Source organism: Amblyomma americanum, chromosome 10 (assembly GCF_052857255.1).
Source record: "Amblyomma americanum isolate KBUSLIRL-KWMA chromosome 10, ASM5285725v1, whole genome shotgun sequence".
Lineage (NCBI taxonomy): Eukaryota > Metazoa > Arthropoda > Arachnida > Ixodida > Ixodidae > Amblyomma > Amblyomma americanum.
This window is the reverse complement of record NC_135506.1, coordinates 71,100,165-71,122,881: the sequence shown is the minus strand read 5'-3', so window position 1 is coordinate 71,122,881 and position 22,717 is coordinate 71,100,165. Positions and strand designations below refer to the sequence as shown.

Here is a 22,717-nt window from a genome sequence, read left to right as displayed (position 1 = left end):
GTCGGCACGTGTCGGAAGGAGCCGAGCGTCGCTTTGAGCGCAAAATTTGAAAAGACCGGAAGCCCCGTGACCGAAAAATGAAAACCGAAACTGATGCACGCATTGGCCGAGCAGTAACAGTTGTATCTATGCTTGTCGTAAAAGTCGCGGGTCTACCGACATTTACGTCCGCGCTGGCAGCAGACTTTGCGTAGTCTACGCTCAATGCAACACTCGTCTGAACACACTCACTGCGTTTTTTGCGTTTACGCTTACGATCCTTACCAACGATCCGTGCGTAGCGTACGTAGTCTGAACGCGGCTTAAGACGCGGGTTGGATCCCGACAGTAGCGGTCGCATTTCGATGCAGACAAAATTATACAGGCCTGTGTACTATACGATATCAGTGCACGTTAAAGATCTCCAGGTGGCCGAAATTATCTTGAGCCATCCACTACGGTGTCTCTCATAGCCTGAGTTGTTTTGAGACGCTAAACATCATAATTCAAGCCAAAGCAAATCGAAGAACATGGAGACCAACTTTGCCAGCAGAACTGAATTCGAATATGTGAAGGGCTAAGTGGGAACCTCGCCACAAGTCGTGCATACTATTTACTGCACCACCTTCTAGACCCACCCAGAACAAGACAAACATCCGTTAGGTTGGGACAACCTAAAAAGATTGAAAAATAATAAGCCCCTGCCTGCATCACTAGCGTACAACTGGCTTAATCCAATCTGAAGATAAATGAGGAGGCCCGAAGACAGTTATATAATTGTACCACCAGTAAGTGGGGAAAATGGGAAATAAGTGGGGGAGGGTAAAAAGCTACATAGTGACCCACAGCCGGGGAGCTGGCCCAGGGAGAATCTTCTTATCTCTTCTGAGACGTAGCGTTAAGATTGGGCAATGGTGTGGCCCCGCTCACGAGATGCCCGACCACCCACAAACGTAACGGGCCCCGACCACCGGAGACGGGTAAACCTAACTCGGGGTCAGCTACCTCGAGCCTCTACACGACTTTAAGGGTTTGTTTCGGACGTGACAGCTACTAACCGTCGAGTGCTTTATGCGTTTCAGACACCGGAAGGATATGTGGCGTGATCCGGCCAGTAGAAGCTTAGGTCGTCAGCCTATCGGCCCTCCTGCCCTCGGCGCTATGACCTAACACCTCCGGGGGGATCCACCTGTGCTTCCAACCAACCAACCAACCATGTATTTATTTCCTCCCTAGCTTGCTCCTCGCCTACAGAGGAGGGAGTGTTCCAGACTGGGCTGACCGGGCCACAAACCGAGAATGTGGCTTAGGTTGTGATGACCTGGGCCTGCTCCGCCGGTGCTCCACAACATCGGCGGTTTTTGCACTGGTCGTCCTAGGCTCTCCTACTTCGGCGTCCCGCAGTGGCCCCAATTGCCCCGCGGTCAGCCGTGAGGTTGCCTCCCAGAGGACATCGCTTCCGAGGAGCCAGGCTGCTGTAAGCGCCCGCGCGGACCTGACCTCTCCGTAGCCAGAAACCGGCGCGTCGGTCGCCAGACGTACATGCCCCCGCGTGTGGAGGCGAGTAGCATGTATATGAAAACGTTTTGAACTTTGACACGTGCCTTCCTTGCCGCATTTCGTGGGTCCGGCCCGGGTGTGTCCCAAAGCCTGCCTCCGCTCAGGCATCGGGACAATACGAGCGTGACTGGCCCTCACAGTCGCCTGGGAGGCACTGCCACTTCCATGGGGTTTCGCATCCTCAGAGGATCTGCCCCAGCCAGCCCATCCCCACCGCTGGCGTCACACCGGAACACAGCCTAGTAGCCGAAAGTAAACCGGCCCGTATATGGTGGCGGTGGGGGGGGGGGGGGGTGGCACGAGCAGGCCATACAGTAGCATTTCCCCCCGCAGAACAAGACATACACATGCATCATAACAGCCGGACAACACATCAACACAGACGGGACGCAGATACCCTAATAGCTACAGTAAAGCATATGCGCGCCAGCACACGACGACCTCAACCCCTCCGCACTATGCAGGAGAACTAAATGATCGATTAGACGCTGCTCTACCGACAACATAAGTGCCGACAATACTTCAAAAGCTCAGGAACTCTGCGCCGGGCGATGACCAGATTACGCCTGCGGGCCTCAGAAATCTACACTATAAATCATTCCAGGAAGTAACGAACCTTTATAATCGAAACTGGGAAGAAGTACCACTCCCAACAGAATGGACACATGGACGCCCATGGACACAAAATGAACGCGTTTGCGCCTCTGACCAAGCGAGAAAAGCGCTTATGCTGCCTTTCGATCGCCCGAAATACCCTCTTCCTAGCATTTCTCGCTCTCATCCGACCATCCCTCCTTACCAAAGAACAGTCAATCTGGCGTCGCCTCCACACGCGAACGCTGCATACACCGTAAGGATATTGTGCTCCCGCCCCAAGGTCACCCGTACCCGCATTCTCCTGTCCTGCCCGGCGTAGACTGGGAGACCTCACTGCTGTCCACGAACCTGGCCAGGCAGAATGCCGCCGCCAGCCGGGCCATATACGTCATTGCCCAACATCACAAGAGCATATTCACAGACTGGGATAGTGCAGACCCCAGGGGGCCCGCGTGCCTCTAATTCTTTTGCGAGAAGTTTTTTTTCCTCTGTACGACTGCTGGCAATACTTACAAATAATTTTTACGTTACTGTAATGAACCGAGTATTATATCTTTGAAAACATTTAAAGGTTTATTTCATCAGAAAGACAAGTTTTGTTATGTACCACTTGTTTGGAAACATCTCTATTCAAAGGAAGTACTGATAATGTGCTGAAACGTACGGAGTATTGTCCTCCGGTAGAGTTTTAAAGTTGCCAGATCTCATGTCACATTCCTCAGGCGAAGCAGACTCAAGACACAAAAGTAAAGACGTAGTTCATTATGGTCGGCCTCAGAGAAGTTCTCCCCTGGGTAGGCTAGTATAATAGCAAACCAGGAAACAGGAGAACGCATCAAATTCTCAATTCACCTGAAAAATTTTAGAATAAAATAGCGGGAGAAGAGGTCTCACGGGCTTCACTCCTCATGTTAGCAGACATGACTTCAGCAAAATACAAAAAGTGCTCATGTGAATACGTCCTTGATTACGTTAATTTAGCACGAATAGAACAAAGTTCAGGCTTTGTCATGGGTGACTCCAGTGAGCAATCGAACACGTTTGCGAAATCATCAGCGTACATCAGTGGCACGTTAACATAACCCACAATTTCAGGATACTATAATGCCGGGCAACGCAGATAGGTAGCCAGAGGGTAGAAAAGCTGCCCGTGTGACATCTTAAGTGTGCTGAACAACGTTCGAGTAGTGTTCCAATCGGGACGGTGAAAAGCACTAAGGGAGGTCAAGGGAAGAGACGTGGCCACAGTGGCGTTCGTCAACTTGGGATTCCTATCAATGCCCAAGTATGTCCTGACGAAACAAGCTCGCAGTCTCTCGAGGTTGGATCCAGTTTTTGAATTCCACGGGATGCCGTAGAGTACCACAGACCACATGCTTTCCGCCACAAGCCAGCCTAGGGCAGCCATGTTGGCCAGCTGCGAGGCAGGTGAGCTGGGACGAATGGCATCGTGGAAGAAAGCCGGCAGCAGGAAGTATCGGCCACCGACGACCCGAATGATATCGGTGTCAAACACTTGTGCAGCTTGCAGGCCCCAGAGACGCGCCCTTAAGGCCTTAAAGTTAAACGCTCGGCCTCGCAACAGGTTTTCAGCGAAGTCCAGCGTTGGATTTGGAAGCGCAACTGGCATTATACTCGACGCTGTGGGAGTCAGAAGAGCGAATTCCTTAAAATAGCTCTCCAGCCTTGCAGCGTCTTCACCCTCGAAAACCCAGCTGCGGCTACAGTCCCAGAAGACAGCGTCCTTCACAGCGGATAATGTCACAATTGCCTGCTCGTCTTTCTGTGGCGTCGTCAAAATTTCCGCCGTAAAGAGATCCCAAATTTCGCTGATTGTCTCCACGCTGTCGTTGCAGATTTGAAACACCTGTGGCCATGAACCATCGTAGGAAGCGTAGACCTGTTCCGCGAGACTAGCAACGCTGAGCCAGAGTAAGCAGCCTTGACGACGTCTGTGCCGCCGTAATCGTCCGTGGAGAACAAGTCATGCATGACACGGATCCTTCTGCCACCTGCAACGTTAATTTCCAGTTCTTTTCCAGCAGAGAACCCCATCGCAACAAGAGTGGCTCGCAAGTCTTTTATATCCCAGACATCGCGATCGAAGACGTCGCGTTCTTGTGGAGTAGAGTATTGTGTTTCCGCGTCGCTAAGATTGCGAAGTTTTCTACATATTTTTGCGTGCATTTCTGAAAGCTCTTCCAGAGTTATCTTGGCATCAAACTCATTCTTCAAAGCATTAAGACTATCTGGCATAAGATGCGAAGACAATGTGTCATTGTGGCATCGATCTTTTACCCTCATGAATATACGAGGTATCAATGGGTAGTAAATGATGCCAAGGATTGACGGAAGCTTGTACTTCACAGATGCTGTTGCGGCGTATATTAAAGCGTTTGTAGTGTTAGGTCTCCTAAGAAGATCCCTGTTGTTCGCAGCCAGCTTAGTGGCTATGGAGTAGAGGAAAATATCGAGGTTTGGTATGGCCTTCAGACACGACTGGTAGTAAGCGATGATGAACATTGCGGCTTCGACTTTCTTCAATGCCTTGGGCAAGAACCCTGTGACCATGATCTTCGCAAGTTCTTCCCGTCTCGCGAGTTGCCTCCAGAGGCCGTGCTTGATGACGTCAGTGCACACGTGAGCGAAGAAATTCCGGCAAGGATTTATGGTGGCGTTCACGAATCGAGCTACATCCTCAGCGTCATCTGGGTAACAGGAGGAATTGCCCTCAGCCTCGACGGAACCGCGTTGTGTACTCCAGCGTTTGCTTAAATAGACGGCCAGTGATGCGATGGCTACGAAGACCGCGGCTGAGATCACAAGCACGCAGCTCAGGAACAGGAGTCGCCGCATGGAGTTCTTGGTCGTCAGAACGCTGCCGAGTCACGGGAGGACTACGGTGCGCTGAGTTTGGTAGGGCGAGCTGGTAGGTTCCGGTGTCGCCGCTTGGTTCGCCATGGCCAGCTTTACTTCTTCTTCTTCTTCTCCTCAAGTAATATGGCACATAACTTCTTCTTCTTCTTCTTCTTCTTCTTCTTCTTCTTCTTCTTCTTCTTCTTCTTCTTCTTCTTCTTCTTCTTCTTCTTCTTCTTCTTCTTCTTCTTCTTCTTCTTCTTCTTCTTCTTCTTCTTCTTCTTTTTTCTCTTCTTCTTCTTCCTCTTCTTCTTTTTTTCCTTCTTGTTCTTCTTCTTCTTCTTTGCCTTCTTCTTCATCTTCTTCTTCTCAGTAAGCATGGCACATGCCCACGCAGGGGGATTGGCCAAGGTTGGGTAGATAATCCCAATGAGGAATTGGCGCGGGGAAAAATAGCCGTGAGAAGACTAAATCAAGATAAAAAAAAATGAAAAAGTCAAATGAATTACAGAAATATGTATTACCAGGAATAGAATCGGGCATTTTTGGGCATTCGACAAAATTTTGTATACAGCTAAGAAGGTAATCGATTAATTTGCCCTTGTGTAATCATGAAGGTAGCCGCAGACACCGCTTAACGGGAATCCCTTTGCGCTCCCACCGAACGAAATAATAACTGGAAGAGACAATGGGAGTCCTAACCTCGAAAGAGGAACCTCCAAATACTGTTTTCTCTGAACTGCGAACTGCCGGCAAGAGAGGAGAAAATGATCTATTGTTTCAACTTGCCCACATGATACACAAAGGTTTGTTGCAGCGAACCCACATCTCCATAAGTACAAATTTAAGTGAGGGATTCTGCATCGCAGAAGGGTCATTGTCACCTCACAAAGCCTTGATTTACACCACTGATTATTCCATGGGATCTTTAAGTGGCTAAAATCCACGTTATTGAGCAATGGATCACTCAGATTGGCTGAAATATGTTGGATGCGCTGGAAACGTATAGTTTCTAACAGAATGAGGTGAGGGACGGGATAGATTACAGGAGCGCTGAGAGCTTACTTTGCCAATAAATAAGCCACCTTTAAAATAGACGCCCGAATGGCCAGGTACCCAGACAAAGCGGATCTCACGCACTGTGCGCGGAACAAAAAACCTAAGCGAACGATTCAATAAAGATTTTCCCGAATTTCGTAGAGAGACTAGAACTGAAAGGCAGTCTGCAAGAATAAGAACCTGTGCTACTTGCCTAGGAAGTTTGAGAAGAGCCAAACCAATGACCAGAAACTCTGCGAAGAATATAGGAGTATAATCTGGGATACGAACGGAATAGCTCCAAGCCAGCTCCTGCGAATATATCCCAACCGCCGCCTTCTCACGGCTGCCGGAGGCATCAGTAGAGATAACAGTATGAAGAGAAAAATTCTTTAGGTGTTGAGAAAGGAGACCATTTAGGATATTTGGGGGGCATATGTTTCGCATGGGACGGGAAAATATGGTCATAATAGAAGACGGCGTCAGCCTGAGTATCTGCAACTTGCTGCAAGGAGATCAGATTAACCTGAAGCGGGGCTAACAGATTGTGCGTGAACCTAACTTGCGGAAGCTGATAGCGTGGCCAATGATTAGTGAAAAAAAGGTGTGGTTGGGATAGAAAAATCGGACTACGAACGCCGGGGGCCGGGTCAAAGGACCTGATGAAAGTACGCACTGTTAGAAGTTGGAAGCGGGAAAAGAGATCGGGGATACGGGCTTCCAGATAAAGGAGAGCGTTTGAAGCTGATTTTGGGAGCCCGAGGCATAGCCGTATGACACGCCTTTCCAGTAAAGCTAATGGCTGCGGCTTGTAGTTTGCGCTACCAGAGAACAAGACACAACCAAATTCCAGAATCGGTCTCATATAAGCCTTATAGAGCAACAGTAACGTGTCACGACGCATGCGAAACTTTTTATTGCCAACGCGTGTCAACCGGCCCAGACACGTTCCCGTTTAATAACATTATTCTTAATATGGTGCCGCCTGTCCAAGCTTTGATCATAAGTAACGCCTAGGTATTTAACCGACTCCACCTGCGGAATTGGAGTGGAGCGGTATACTAGCGAGATGTACAAACGAGTGTCGGGCGGAAATACCAGCACGCCACATTTGCTGACATTAAGTGATAAATTAAAATGGTTAAACCAGACATCAATAGCATTCAGGTATGCCTGCAAACACTCGTATAGTGCATGAATATCTTTGCTGATACGAAAAAAGCTATATCATCTGCGTATACATAAATTGCAATGTTTGGATGAATGGGTATGTCCCGAACGAATATGCTGAAAAGCAGTGGAGACAAAACAGATCCTTGCGGCACACCTCTTGATTGAACATAGGTATTAGAACAGAAAGATCCGTCTGTACAGAAGAAAAATATATCTTTTAAAAATTCACAAATCCAAGCATAGATGTAGTGCGGTGGATGTATCTGAGCAAGATTGTCAATAAGGACCGTGTGTTCAACGCTGTCATAGGCTTTAGCAACATCAAGTGTCACCAAGGCCTCAACTTCTCTCTTGCTTATCTCTTCCGCTCTTTCTTCTTCTAAGGCGATGCCTCCTCGCGCTGTAGCGAGACGGGCAGGGCATTAATTTCTTAATGGAGACTTTGCCATTATGAATATGCTTAAGCTGGGAGGTGGGGATTTAGAACATGAAATTATAATAAGTATTGTGTTCTTGCTTCACGCACAGTCTATTGTATACGGTGATTAGTGGCATTCACAAGACATCAGAAATGCTCACTTCAATACAGGCTAGTAAAAATATAGAAGATTAAAGCTGATAATGCTAACAAAGGGGGCTATATTGGGGTGTCTTTATTTCCTTACATATCGAATAGTTCCTTTAGTCGGTTATTTTGGGAACAATGTTAGCCTCTTTAAGCTAATATGAGGGAAGGAAGACTACGGCACTGCTCACTTTGAACTACGCTAAGCGAACTGACAAGTAATCATAAATATTAAAATACCACGCGGGAAGGGGAACATTTCTCTTTGTCTCCCGCGATATGCTGTAGCATAATAAGAAAGGGGGAACCGAATTGAGGAGGAAGCTAGAAGAGTGAAGGTCATTTTCGCTCACGTAGACGCAACGGCTGCCGGTGAAGCGATCGACCTTGGCCCACTTTTCGTAGCTAGAGTCACCGTTTCACCGCAGGCTGACCTCTCTGAAGAATATAATTCCCGAAGAAACCGTGGCACCGCATCACACAGGTCCGGTTAAAAGCCAAGTTAGTCCACCTGACAGCCGCTCGTAGAAGTTTGTAACGCCGCCTGATGACGCAAGACGAATGGTCGGAGACAGCCTTGCTGATTGCGGCGCACTGATACCTCCTCCTTCCGAGTAAGAACACGAGAGAGAGGTTGCGAACACGGAGAAAATAGAGCGCGTTTTCGCTGGCGCAAAGCTTGTGGTTTGAAGGCATGGCGCAAGAAAGTATCTAGGGGTAGAGGAGAAGGTGGCAGGTTCTCTAATATATTAAGTGCGTAAACAAATTAATTATTACAATTACTAATAAGTAACCAACGAGTTAGACAGGCAATCAATCAATCAATCAATCAATCGATGAAAGGTAGAATGTGACGAGATACTGCGCTGTGCGGATTTTCTCGTTGCACTTTCCGCTCCGGGCCATCCAGCCGGAGTACCTGTGGGAGCCAAACACGGTGAACCGGGTGAATGCCTACTTCGAAGAGCTGGCGGACCTGGACATCATGGTGGAAGAGCATTCCAGCGGGGTAGAGATCCCGTGTGTCCTGTACCACGCCACCGAGGCGCCGGTCAACTCCATGGACCAGCACGGGCCACTAGCCATTGCCCCGACATGGGATGTACGACCTGCCGGGTGCTCGTCGCAAGAACCTCGACAGCGGCATTGTTTTCGTGTCCCGAAAACATTTTCCCCCTGCTACTGCTCCTACTATTCCGCATTCCCGGACCCTCGGATTTATTTCTCGCTCTTGTGAAGTTTTGTATCATTTGCTTTTATATCTGTATTTGAAAATAACAGCCAAAAATTACCATTTTCAGTATCGGCTCGCAGCTAATAATGTTTTCCCCCACGAAGTTAGAGACTATAGCTACCTAGACTTATGGATATCTAATAACGTCTTTCATTTTACGAAAAACACTTACTAGAAATAGTTCAGAAATAAGCAGCGAATTTTACTATATACAACTCATATGGACAAACACCAGTCAGTGATCTGCTTAAAAAATAAGTGGCTAAGCGTCTACTTCCAAAATAAATCGTGCATTTCGGTTGAAATTTTTCTTTTGGCTAATTGATAAAAATTCTAACATGAGATTTTCCGATATCTTTACTTATTCCTCCAGGTATCATAGTAGAAATGGCATCATTAATCACGCGGGTTAATGTTTTTAAGTAGTATCATTTCTTTGTAAGGATCATCACTACCCACTGAAACAGCCTCACTGATCAAGTTGTGATGCTGATCATATTGAATTTATCTGAAGAGGATTTCAAACTGCTGTTAATTAGCATGCCGCGTTATTCTCTGTTCTGAACGGGTACATATGCATTTGTTTTTTTTTTGTGCGTGCCTGCATTCGTTCATTTTGGGAGAGCTATGTTCTCACCTTCTAAAATCTTGTATCAACATCGCGGTATTCGTAAATGCATAAATAAAATTAATTAATAAACGCGTTATAACTGTGTTGATCGGTGACTCCTGGCGACAATTTATTTATCGCGCTGTGATGCCTAGGTAGCAATGTTGCGCTTAACATCCTCAAGGCAAATCGTTAAAATTGTGGACATTACCGCTGCAACAACTGCGTCGTAGAAACTACTATCCTCGTTAACAGATACATTTCTAAGTTTCTGCCGGTATGCATTGCATCGTCCGTGTAAGTCACATGTGCTGCAGCCTGATGCTAATATGTTTCACAAAGCAGGCTTCTTAAAACTCACTTCATATTATTTTTGAATGAAAATGCGCTCCGTTCCGCAAGATGACACTTGCCCTGGGGAAATAAGTGGTGTTTCTTGGCCATTAACTCGTGAAAAGCGTGAGAAGAGTAATTACCAATTTTATTCCAATTATTCGATTTAGTCAATGGCTCAAAGACCACCATGACTACTTTAAACCTCAACTTACTTGGCGGAGAGGGTTATAATAAGAAAATGTAATTGAATAAGTATTGTTTTTATTATATTTGCTCTTGCCACAGATATGCGGCCAACAAGACACTTTATGCACCATTGGGTGCGCAGCCGTAGAAAAGAAAAAAAACCTACCTGCGATCAATGCACTTGGTGGGCAGAAAACGTCACAGCAGGCTGGCTCAGATTTCGTGAGCGGTTTGAGTGAACGAACTGAATTCATTCACACCAATGACATTTTTAGTTATTTGCTGTCCTGCTGCACAGGTTCAAATCAATCGCCGTTCCGTGTAAAATTCTCAGTGCTTGTTAGGTGGCTCTGTTAATTCAAATCATTCGTTCAAATGCAGCAATGCTGGACAAAAGCGTTTTTGAACGAGAAACAGTTTATGAACGCAATTTTTTCATATAATGTAAGATTTCACTATAACAATCAATACAGCCGCAGATCATCCGACGGCAGTCTTGTATATTTGTTTATTCACGTTTTTGATATCCTCAAAAGCGTTCCCCACTGGTTTTCTATGGCAGCCTTAACTGTTCGATCCGATCAATGGAAACACTGTAAAAGAAAGATTTTGCTACATATCAGAATAATGGACCATTACCTTCGATATTTCCATAACAGCGTCTTACAGCTTTTTTTTTTTGCAGATTTAAAATTTTCAAAATTTTTTGCCCTGGAAAGCTGTACATGCATTCACTAACCAATCATTATTAGCAATGATCGCCCGAGTCCTAAGGAGGGGAGGTTTAGGTGAGGGTTAGTATGAGCTGAGAAGTGAGAGGTTTAGGTGAGGGTTAGTATGCGGTACACCGAAACAAAGTCCAGCAGGGCACTGCACTAGCGCTTGGCTTCGCCACCGGGGTCCTGCCCAGTCTTCGTATGCCCGAGTGTGAAGGGCAGAGGTGAAGCTGACGTGGAGGCTCACTGTGCCGGGTTTACTCGACATCAAGAAACAAAATCTCCCGGCGTGGCCTAAGGCGTGCACCTCAGATGGCGTCTGGTTTTTGTGCCCAAGTTCCCGCGTGTTTTGGCATTTGGCAGCAGATGAATGTTGATGAAGAAGACTATTGGCAAAGGAAAGCGCGAAAGGCATGGAAAAAAGTTGTTGAAAGCGACGGTGTCCAAAGCACAGCGCTATAAATAAGCTGGAAGTATAACAACTAGGATCAAACCCTGAGCCGATGGTTGAGTGATACACAGCAGCGGCAAGCGAAGCTGATCTATTTTATTACCACCACGGGTTTGAATCTAACTCGAGGTCATAATCCCACTTGAGGACATAAACCCACTCGAGGTGCAAGCTGCAAGCACGCGTTGCTAACCCTCACAATGCAGTGGGTACCGGCGGAAACTTATATTCATTCAGATACGTCTTTCTTGCGTGGTACCGCAGCGGTGGCCTTGTGGTTCGAGCATCCGCCTCGCATGCGGGAGGTGCGGGGTTCGTTTCCCAGTGCCGCCCGGTACTCACCGGTTGTACAATGGGTACAAGGTTTTCCCCGGTCTGGTGCTCGCCTTATTCGGGGTGAAATGGTTCAAAAATGGGCCTTTGACCCCACCTTGAGCAAAAAAAAAAATAACTTGTGCCATTGCGCTGCTTGGCCACAGATGCCCTTGCGCCATAAAAATCTAGAATCATCATCAACATCATCATTACTTTCTTGTGCGGCATAGTAATGTCCTTAGAGGGTATTACTGGCACATTGGAAAAGCAGACGCTACCTGCAGATATCCAAGTTTTTCAACCAGCATGTTTACGGTCGCCAATGAGCATATGCACAAGACACAGCTTCGTATATTCGGATATGTGGAATTGGTTGCCAAACGGGAAGAGCAGCACTCTGAAAGCAAAGCGCTACGTCAGTCACTGTTGTCTTGCTCAGATAGACTGGCACGTACCAGAGAGCTTTTAGTGTATTAGAATCTCCATGACGGAACAAAACTCTCCGTGGGCGTCGTTGTCTCGAGACTCGGAGGAAAGGCGAGCAGAAAAAAAAACACAGCCTTGAGCGTGATTTGAACCCCCGACTGCGTGACCAGATTAGCTTCGCTTAGCCACTCCTTTAGACCATTCGCTTTTTTTTAACCGTTTAGACCAATCGGTCATCGCCGCAGCCTCTCCCTGCGAGGCGCAGTAGTGCCATTATCGCTAATCGAGCTGCCATTGGCATCTATAAATATACCTTCAGGGCGAATGTTTCTGTTATTAATAAGCGAAAGCGCTTTTGAGATGGGTAAACCCTGAGCAAGATCTTGCGACGTTTGTAGGCGTTTACCAAATGAAACAAATAAAAGTAAAAATCAAGTAAATATCCGGGACAGGGATTCGGCCCTGTGGCGGCGGTAACAGATCAGCTTCGCTGGCCACTGCGCGAGAGCACATGGCACTCGTCACAGCCAAACGCGCCTCGCGTTAAACTGCTGCAAATTCTCACGCTGTGCATTGCACATCGCCACCTTCATCAACTAATACTACTGTCACTAATATTCTCATTTTGAGCTATAAGGCGGTAGTGAAAGAGACGTGCGCTGCATGCGTTGGGGTGGACAACCTTTTGGCAGAAACACGGCAATCGAGCAATACGCATTGGCGTTGGCAGCATGGCTACAGAAACGCGGCACTGGAGCATGGGACGCCGGCGTATACACTGGGTAAATTGTCATTGACGATGAAATGTTCAAGACCAGCATAACTGGCTCCCTGGGTCATTGGACACCTCAATCGCGCTTTCAGGTACGTGGCGATGATTTCCACCTGCAGAAAACGGTTTTTTCGCACATTATCTCGTGCTGAGCAATGCTAAGCCGCCAGCCAATTTTTACTTTTCTCGGGGCGCTTGGGATTGCTGCTCGTAGGTATCGCACTCACCGCCGGAACCGCATTGCATGGAACAAGTGCCTAACACAAGAGACCAGTAGAGGCTGAGGTACTAACACGACCCCTCGGAAATGGTGCCTATCCACCTGCTCCCTAAGAGTTCTTTATGCTTTATTAAAGCACAGCTGACTGCAGACTAAGTCTTCGAATGCAGTAGGGTTGGTTTGAACCCCTTCGAACCACTTGAATAAACCGTAACGTCATTGCAGAAAGTGACTGGATGCGACTTCATTCGAAATCAACTTCAATCGCGTTGGCGAAAATGCACGTCACATATGAGAGATAGCTAAGCGTAGCAAGCAGCTAAGCCTCGCTCCTCGAAGAGTGCGGTGGTTTCTACGTCACAGTTTTTAAACGCACGGTAATATGCACAATTTCCTCGATTTGCCTTAAGGCGGGTGAACGCAAAATTCCTACGTAGATTTCACTGCTCGAGAAATGAGCAATTGTTCGCCAGGTGTCGCCCATCAGGACAGTCGAAACACGTTAATTAGTGTATCTATTAATGAATTTATGAATAATACGATTTCATGCAAGATGGGAATATAGCTCTTCCAAAATACAAAAATACAGGCACGCAAAAGAAAGAAAAATGCATACGTACAGGCTCAGCAAAGAAAATACTGCGGCAAGCTAATTAACAACAGTTTAAATGCTTTTCAGAAAAATGCAATGTCTTCTGGATCACAACTATCAGTGAGACTGTTCCAGGGAGTGATGGTCCTTAGAAAAAAAAAAGAAAAAGTACTTAAAAGCATTAACCCGCGAGTTTTTGTTATCAGATGGTGGGGATTTGTAACATGATACCGATACGATTAAGTAAACATATTGCAAGTTTTCGCGATAGAATTCTTAAATAGCTGAAAGAAAAATCTCAACCGAAATGCGCAATTTATTTTGTAAGTAGACGTTAAGCCTGTTCTTTTAAGCAGGTCACTGACTCGTGCTCGTCCACATAAGTCGTATATCAACCTCAATGTTTGTTTATGTTATGTTTTTCGTAAAATGATCCCAGACGATCACTGTGTATACTAATATGGATCGAGCATCGTAATAAAAAAGTTTCGGTACCCTTTTCGAGCTTCGTGAGGCGTATCTAGAGTCATAAGACAAATGTTCGGAGAGCATTCGCCTGAACACAGTCAACATGCTTGGTCCAAGAGGGGTTATTAGATATCTATAGGCCTAGTTACTTATATTCAGCAACTTCATAAACGGAAATGTGATTAGCTGTGTATCGATAGTGAAAAAGGTTCTTTTTTATTGGTATCCTCGTGTATCGATATAAATGCAAATGATAAACACTGCGCAATAGGGGAAATGAATCCGGTCCTCCGGAAATGCGCAGGAGTATATAGGGCAGAGGCAGCGGGAGAATGTGTCAGGGCCACGAAAATAATGCCGCTGTCGAGGTTCCTGCGACTAGCAGGGGGCAAGTCGTTCACCCCATGAAGGGCCGGAAGGCCAGGGGCTCGTCCTGGTCCATGGAGATGTCCAGCACTTCGGTGGCGTCGTACAGGATGCCCGGAGCCACCGCCCCGCTGAACTCCTGACCCACCCCGATGTCCCGGTCTTCGATCTCTTCGAAGTAGGCATTCACCCGGTTCACCGTGTTTGGCTCCCACAGGTACTCAGGCTGGAAGGCCCGGAGCGGGAACTGCGAGGACAAGAAGTCCACACAGCGCAGTATCTCGACACATTCTACCTTTCATTGATTGATGGATTGATTGATTGATTGCTAACATGACTAACGCGTTGATTAATTGGTTAGTTGAATGAACATTGAATGTAATAATTATTTTGTTCGTGCATTAAAAAATTCTGCCGCATGGCTGCACTTCGAAAACAGCTAACAGAAAAATAAAGGCATCATAAGAACATGTCAGATGCAGAAAAATGTGCCAAATATATTAACAGAAGATTAATTAGGGGCGATTGTAAAAAAAATGCTTCCAGTTTAGCTCAGCTATGTGGGGTTCAGCGAAATCGTCCCGACGACGTGGACGGCTCCGGCCGGCATCGCTCCATTCCATATCGAGAGCTGCAAGGCGAATGCCGCAACAGCGGCGCCGGTTCCTTTTTTTTTTTAAAACGGAGAGTCACGTGGTTAGTCACTTGGCCAGAGCTGCCAAGGCGGCAGCAAGTGACGTGGTATGTTACGTGATTGCCACACCTCCACTTCTCTTCCACTTGAAGGCCAAATTGCGGCGCCGATGACCTTGGCTCGACTAGGCCAGTAAAGCTTTCGCTTTCATAGCTGCCAGACAGGTACTCTAATCATTGGGGGCAACTTGCGCATAAATGCATTTAAAACTATCATCCGTTGAAGCAATTGTATTTTATCGAGGTCATGTTCTTCTTCGCCCACTACTTTATGCTTATCTCCCTTTTAATACGGCGCGTTGCCTACAAATCAATTTTGCATTAAAATGGTACAGACGCAAAATTTTTAGGTGTTTTTTTTTTGCTTGAAAGAGGTCTACGGGTATTGTAATGATGAAAATGAGCTGAATTAACTCAAAACAATTTTGCACCCGCAGTTTCAGCCTCAGTCAGCGCCAGCTCTGGAGGGCACGTAGACGTCACCACCCACCTATCAAGCGGAGCTGCCACATTTTCGTGACGTCAGCGTTGCTGGTAAGCACAGTTTGTTCCCGCGAACAACCACTGGGTTCGGTGGCGCCACAGTAAATGGGGAAGGTGCACCTTGACGTCACATCCTCCGGGTGCAAATGCCGAGTGGCGGCTCTGGCAACATTGAAAATCATATTAAGATAAGTTCCGCTGAACGCCTGCGACTGAAACTTTCTACAAGGAATCTCCTAACACCCATAAAAGAAATTATCTCGTTTTTTTGCGTTTCAAATTTTGTGTCTGTACTTATTTAAAAAAGCAGCACCATTGCAGGCGCAAAAACGATTTTCAGTGAAAACGAGCATTTACGGCGCGTCGTATATGTACCGTACTAACTCGCGTAATGAACGCACTCGCCGAACGAGCGCATCTAGCACTTTGCTTACTAATATGAATCTCAGGATATATGTATGAAAAAAAATGCCATCATAAACAATTTCTTATAAAATGGGCGGAAATATTTATTTCTGAACATTTTATCCCGAATGATTAACGCTCCCTACAAATGTTGACAGATTTTTTTTTCTTGAAATAAGTGTGTTCATTAGGCGGCTAAATACAGGATTCAGCTGGTGGCAACTGTTCGACAGCTGACGGCGGGAACTAGTTATATTGCTGCGCCTGTAAATGGCAAACAAACTTCCCTGCTCTTGACAATCGTGAAAGCCGCTGATAAGCGACAGAGTTTAGAAGGGAAAGCAGATATTCCTCTCTTAGTCACTGCTCATGCAACAGCGTGTGCCCACAGTGACGATGCTGCGAGAGCGTAGGAGTAATTTAGGAATCATGGCGCATTATTTGAATATTATTTGTGGCAATCATTTGGCACTCCTCAGCGGCTCATGCGAAAAAGAAAAAATCGTGTTGCAGTTTTTACGACAACTGCGAAGCAACACTATGGATGAGAAACAGTAATATGTTACCAACGCATAAAAATGTACATCACTTTTCCATACAACGTGTAGGCTACCGGCCCATTCAAAGAGTCTCTTGCAGCATACAACAACAGAGGAGTGAGTAAGCTATGAAGTACTGTTGTAGCATCCCTTATTTTTGGAGGGGTAAGGCCTATAGTATAAGCTCCGGAAGAAAAGATCACGCATAACCCTTACAATAATTTTTTTAGAGTCTATAGACTGTTCTTAGACTTTTGACTATAAAGTCTACAGACAAACCATAGAGAACAGTCTATATGCAATACAAATGCTATTGACAGTCTATAAGCAATCTATAGATTTATGGTCATACACTTTCAGTGGACTTTGTCTTTAACCGGTCGAGAGACTACGTACAGAAAAAAATAAATATAAGAAAACAATAGAGTCTATAAAAAGTTTATAGACTTTCTATAGATCATTTTTGTAAGGGAATGTAAAAGGCAATTGACCGGAACCAGTTCGCCACCTAGACCCCCCGGAGAATGCGGCGCCTATCGGAGGCACTCGGCGCTCACCCGAATGTTCTCGATGATGGAAGAGAAAGCGCCGATCGGTATCTGGAGTAATCCGGCGCAGCCAATGATCCAGGCGAGGGCCTGGTACTGGTCCGGTATGGTAACGTTGAAGAAAACGGGAGTCTTGATCGTCCTTATTTTGTGCGGGCAGGCGAACTGCGGAGGAAGAAGCAACAGCAAAACGTGCGCGCGCCATTTAACTGCTGAACTCTCGGGCCAAGCAAGACACACGCTTAGTGTATTTTCACATTAATTTCGGGAAGTGACGCGCTGTGAATGCGCTGCTTCATTTCCAGAAACCCTAATGAAGCAGCAATCTTTCGAATGCTATTCACTCGGCTGCTCGTTGTATGCAAAAAACAGTGAATTAGTTTAACTTCAGCGTTCTACATGGTGGATCACCTAAGACTTTACACAGTTTAAGAACAAAGGACTTTTGAATTATACGAGCGCTTTTTTTGGCATAGCATTGTCAGAGGTGTAGCGAATTAGAATACAGCTAAGACATGCTAACTAACAGGCTGGTTGATTAATATTGAATAGTTAACTCTTTAACTATTGCTTTTAGGCTAATAACTATTGAGAGGCGTGTATCCCACCATAAGCAATACCCATATCAGTTTTAGAATTTCAAAGATGCGGTTACCCTCGACGCTGTGGTCCAACAAATTCTGGCTAGTTCGGCGATTTGCTTGCACTGGAGAGGTTACTTTGCCTGCAAGCTTCTTGAAAGCGCATGTATTTTGGTATGATGTAGCCAAAAGTTCTTGGGCCTGCTAGTTAGCTCGTCTTAGCCGTATTCTGATGTACTACACCGCTGACAGTGCTATGGCCGAAAAAGCGCTCATATAATTTAAAGGGCCTTTTTTAATTGTGTAAAGTAGTAGGTGAAACACCCTGTATATTTCCAGTGCTCACAAAAAAGAACAGGTTAGGTTAATGGGGGTTTAGCCTCTCAAATGGACTCAGGCTATGAGGGGCGCCATAGTGGAGGGCTCCGGAAATTTCGACCACCTGGGGATCTTTAACGTTCACTGACATAGCGCAGTACACGGGCCTCTAGAATTTTGCCTCCATCGAAATTCGACCGCCGTGGCAATGATCTAACCCGCGTCTTTCGGGTCGGCAGCCGAGCGCCATAACCATTGAGACACCGCGGCGGGTCACTAAAGGGAACAAAAGTGCACAAAGGGTATACGTCGATTTCGTACCACGGAACCAGTTTCTTACACACTTACCGCCAGGGCAAATGGGCACAGAATGACCCAGCATGTCCTCCAATAGATGTTGGGGCGTCGGCCAAGCATGAACTCCGCATCGAACGAGAATCGTCGAATGCCTGCGGGGACACGAGGATGCTTGTGCACTAAGTGGCCAGCACAGCTCAGAACAAAGCGTCAGAGCAACATAACATACACGACGCACTGCTGCTGTCATAAAAGTGCCTTGTGGTGAACGCGAAGCATTTCGCCGTTCTGCGAAGTTCCTCCTCTTGTCTTTAGCCTGCGTTGTGCTGTGAACTTACGAGGCGAACGCATAAACACTGTCAAGAATTTTTTTTCTTCCAGTGTGTCACCAGGGCCGTTCGCGCTAGAGACTGGAGCGGTTATCGTGCAATGCAAAAAGAAAGTGTACGAAATCAGTCAGTGGTAGTATGAAATTCTGCTCTGCCATTCGCAAGCCGTTACGGCAAGTTAAGCTAAGGGGGTGAAGTGGTAGTATGAAATTCTGCTCTGCCATTCGCAAGCCGTTACGGCAAGTTAAGCTAAGGGGGTGACGACTCCGGACAGCTGATGGTCCCAGGTTCGAGCCCCGCACTAGGACGCACTTTTTTAAACAGCTAGATTGCAAAGAAAGCTGTACAGAGTGTTTCACCTAATCTGTTCTGCAATTTTAAAAATAGAATTTTTTAGTTAGAAGAGCGATTTTTTCGGCATCGCATTATTCGCGGTGTAGCGCATCACAATAGACCTAAGACGCGCTAACTAGTAGCCTTTCTAACTAATGTTGAACAGTGCGTCTCCCGACCATTACTGTTAGTCTCCCGAAATATTGAGAGGCGTGCAGCCCACCGTTAATAAATACCGTAAGCACCGCAGTTAGCGCGTCTCAGCTGTATTCTGATGTAGTACACCGCTGAAAATGCTATGCCGAAAAAGCGCCCTTCTAAGTCAAAAAGGCCATTTTTAAAAATTGTTGAACAATCTTAGGTGAAACAGTCTGTATGTTTTCTCTGTAGCAGTGCGGCTACGTCCAGGCGGATGACAATCAGTATATACTCCATCACTAGGCGTAAAGCAGATTTTGAGCCAGAGTCACCATGGCCAGCTGATCCGCCAGCCGGTCCGAGGTGAACCAAACGCATCATGCGAAGAACCGTTTCCGTGCATATGGTGGGCGCAGCTGGCAAAGGACATGGTTAAATGAATAGGAGAGGCCTCTGCCCTGCAGTGGGCGTAGTCAGGCTGCTGCTGCTGATGGTGATGATGAAATCAACGGTACGAGCTCTCTGTCCTCGGTTGGGTTGTGAATTACAGAATTGAAATCATCGTAGTGCATCATTTTATATTTTCCACTGTGCCCGGCTAGACAGTTCGCTGGCGTTTGCAAATATTAAGAAACATGCATGCTACGAAGGACAGCAGAATGAGTTTCGTCGTCGGCTTTCGCTCCATGTCGACAAGTCGATCTGGCTCTATATATACAGTCATTAGAAGAGACTGAAAAAAAAGGAAAATGTGCGATGTGGAATTAGCATTGAACAAATAAACGCTCTATAGACAACGTGTTTCAATGCGGACAAAAACAAGTATTGACCCAAGGAAAAGGTACAGAGCGAAATAAACCACTTTAACCGCAGGAATTCTAATCTACGTATCGAGGTTGCGGTGCTGTCTTTGCAATATTAGATAGGACAAAGCAGACAAGGAAATGGAAAGAAGTGATCGTAAAGGCATTACGGGAGTCAACAGTCACTGAAACAAAGGAGCTTAGGGGATTTTATTTTCTTAAGCAAGAGCTTTACTACTCACTTCGGTATCTTGTTCGGCGTGTGTTTCATATGGCCTTGAAGTGAGGAGCGGATGTGGTGGCAGTATTCCCAAATGCATTCACCAAAATTTTGATCAACCATTCGCCGTACCGCATTCTCGGTAATGTCATAGCACTTCTCTTTGCATTTTGCATATAGGTTACATATTTCAATTCGGAGGATAGCTTTCCACAGGAGTTCAGACAAGTGGCATATGCACCTTCAATTGCATGCGTTCTGAGACTTGCGACAGGGGTTGGACCGATGACACATGCACCTTCAGTTGCATGCTTGAAGGCGCGGTTGAGGTGTCCACCGAGATGTCGATATCTGTGAGCTACTGCGTCCTTACCTTTCCTCAAAACACAAGCTTCCGCCTTCGTTCACGTGCCCCGCCGCGGTGGCTCAGTGGTTAGGGCGCTCGACTACTGATCCGGAGTTCCCGGGTTCGAACCCGACCGCGGCGGCTGCGTTTTTATGGAGGAAAAACGCTAAGGCGCCCGTGTGCTGTGCGATGTCAGTGCACGTTAAAGATCCCCAGGTGGTCGAAATTATTCCGGAGCCCTCCACTACGGCACCTCTTCTTCCTTTCTTCTTTCACTCCCTCCCTTATCCCTTCCTTACGGCGCGGTTCAGGTGTCCAACGATATATGAGACAGATACTGCGCCATTTCCTTTCCCCCGAAAAACCAATTATTATTATTATTCGTTCACGTAAGGTGACTTAAGTGCCCTCCGACGTTTTTAACTTGTGGTTTGATTGGACTTCGGTTGTCTCGTGAATAGTTTAATGAGGACCTCGAGTCTGGCAGTGTTGATGCCATAGTTAGCATACAAGGGTTCTCGCATATCTTCCGCCCTCACCATTCGATCACGTTCCTACACGGGACTCGCGGTAATACAGGACGTACTACGTCCGCCGCTATGGACGAGGATGGCGCCGGTGAACACTCTCAAGGTTCGGTTACACTGTACATATGAATACCCATGAAAGCAGAAGATTAAACAGGCGTCGTCATAGCTCAGTTGGCAGAGTACCGGACGCAAAATTCGGAGGTCCGGGGTTCGGATCCCACCGGCGGCATGTAGCTTTTTCTTCTGATTTTATTAATCTCCCTCTGATGAAAACCACAAATTAAAAAAAAGACGTCCCCTAAGCTCCTTGGTCTCTGTGACTGTTGGCTTCCGTCATAGATAGGACAAAATGGTTCACGTTGAACTGTCTGGAAGGGACAAACCCTCTACGGCAGGTAGTGAATAGCAGTGGGAAGAAGTAAAAATCTACCTCTACATATCTACAAAAAATGTCTCCACAGATCGGGGCAAGAAAAACAAAAAGACGGCTGGTTCCGGGTGCAAGCGGAACGTACTTTCGGGTTATGAACGGCAAGAATTGTTATTCCTTGTGTACAATAATGATCTGCCTAACAATATAAAATCTTGTATCAAACTTTTTGAAGATGATTGCATACTGTTCCGTGGAATTAAAAACACTAATTATGTCCATTTCTTGCAAGCAGATCTTAACTATGTTACTGACTGGTGCACTAAATGGAAAATGGTTTTAAACACATCAAAATGCAAATCCATCCGTTTTCCACGTCAACGCGTCTTGCCACCAGCCTCCTACAGCATCAAAAATGCTTCTTTAGCCCCGCTTACCTCGTATACACTCGTATACATACCTCGGCGTACATCTGACAACTTATCCTGGAACCAGCATATCACCTACATTACTGGAAACGCTAACCGTATGCTTAGTTGCATAAAAAGAAACTTTTCTAATGCACCCATTTCAGTCAAACTTCTTCTTTATAAAACACCCGTTCGTTGAAAGCTTGAGTACGCCGAGTCGATATGGGACCTTCAAGATAATCCACTTATATCTGTTTTGGAAGCTGTTCAGAACCGTGCCGCTCGTTTTATCCTGAACAATGATGACCGCACATTGTGCCACACTAATGAAAAACACTTTGTCACTACCATTACTTTCATTGCACAGAAAAATTTCACGACTCTATCTTTTTTTAAGATCTACAACCCGAATCCGGTTTTGATAAACGCTTTGCTCCTCCCACCCACCTATGTGTCATTGTGAATTGACCATCCATGCAAAATGGGCGTTCCACCTTGTCACACTACCGCTCGCTTAAATTCTTTCATTCCATTTACATCATCCGAGTGGAATCACTGGCCAGCAGATGTGGCATTCAATGACCTCAAGCATTAAAAAAGAAGTTAAGTGCCTGCTTTTCTCGTTCATGACATGTGTGCACTTCGGTTCGTAGTGCAGCATGAACTTGGTGTCGCTGATTTGTAGTTTGCCTTGTTGGTTTTTGTTCTCTTTTATCGTATTCTTTCTTCTAGCTTCACATGGATGTGCACAATTACTGAAATCTGTAATACTCAGTGCAATGAGCCATACGTAGTGCTCTAACATACGAAGGTATTTTCATTTCTTGTCATCTGTGTTATTGTACGTGCCTGCAGGGCCATGAGGGTATTTGAAATAAATAATCAAATAAATTGTATCCAGCGGGTGTTCGCGC

General features: G+C 46.2%; 1 protein-coding gene across 1 annotated transcript; it reads right to left on the bottom strand.

The window, feature by feature from the left end:
- Positions 1-14,491: 14,491 nt before the first annotated feature.
- On the bottom strand, positions 14,492-22,664 carry LOC144108390 (sodium-dependent dopamine transporter-like). Its single transcript, XM_077641637.1, has 4 exons — positions 22,649-22,664; positions 18,376-18,476; positions 17,138-17,293; positions 14,492-14,707 (listed from the first exon to the last, which is right to left on the bottom strand). The coding sequence occupies exons 1-4, from the start codon at positions 22,662-22,664 to the stop codon at positions 14,492-14,494; spliced, it is 489 nt and encodes a 162-aa protein (XP_077497763.1).
- Between the last annotated feature and the right edge of the window lie 53 nt (positions 22,665-22,717).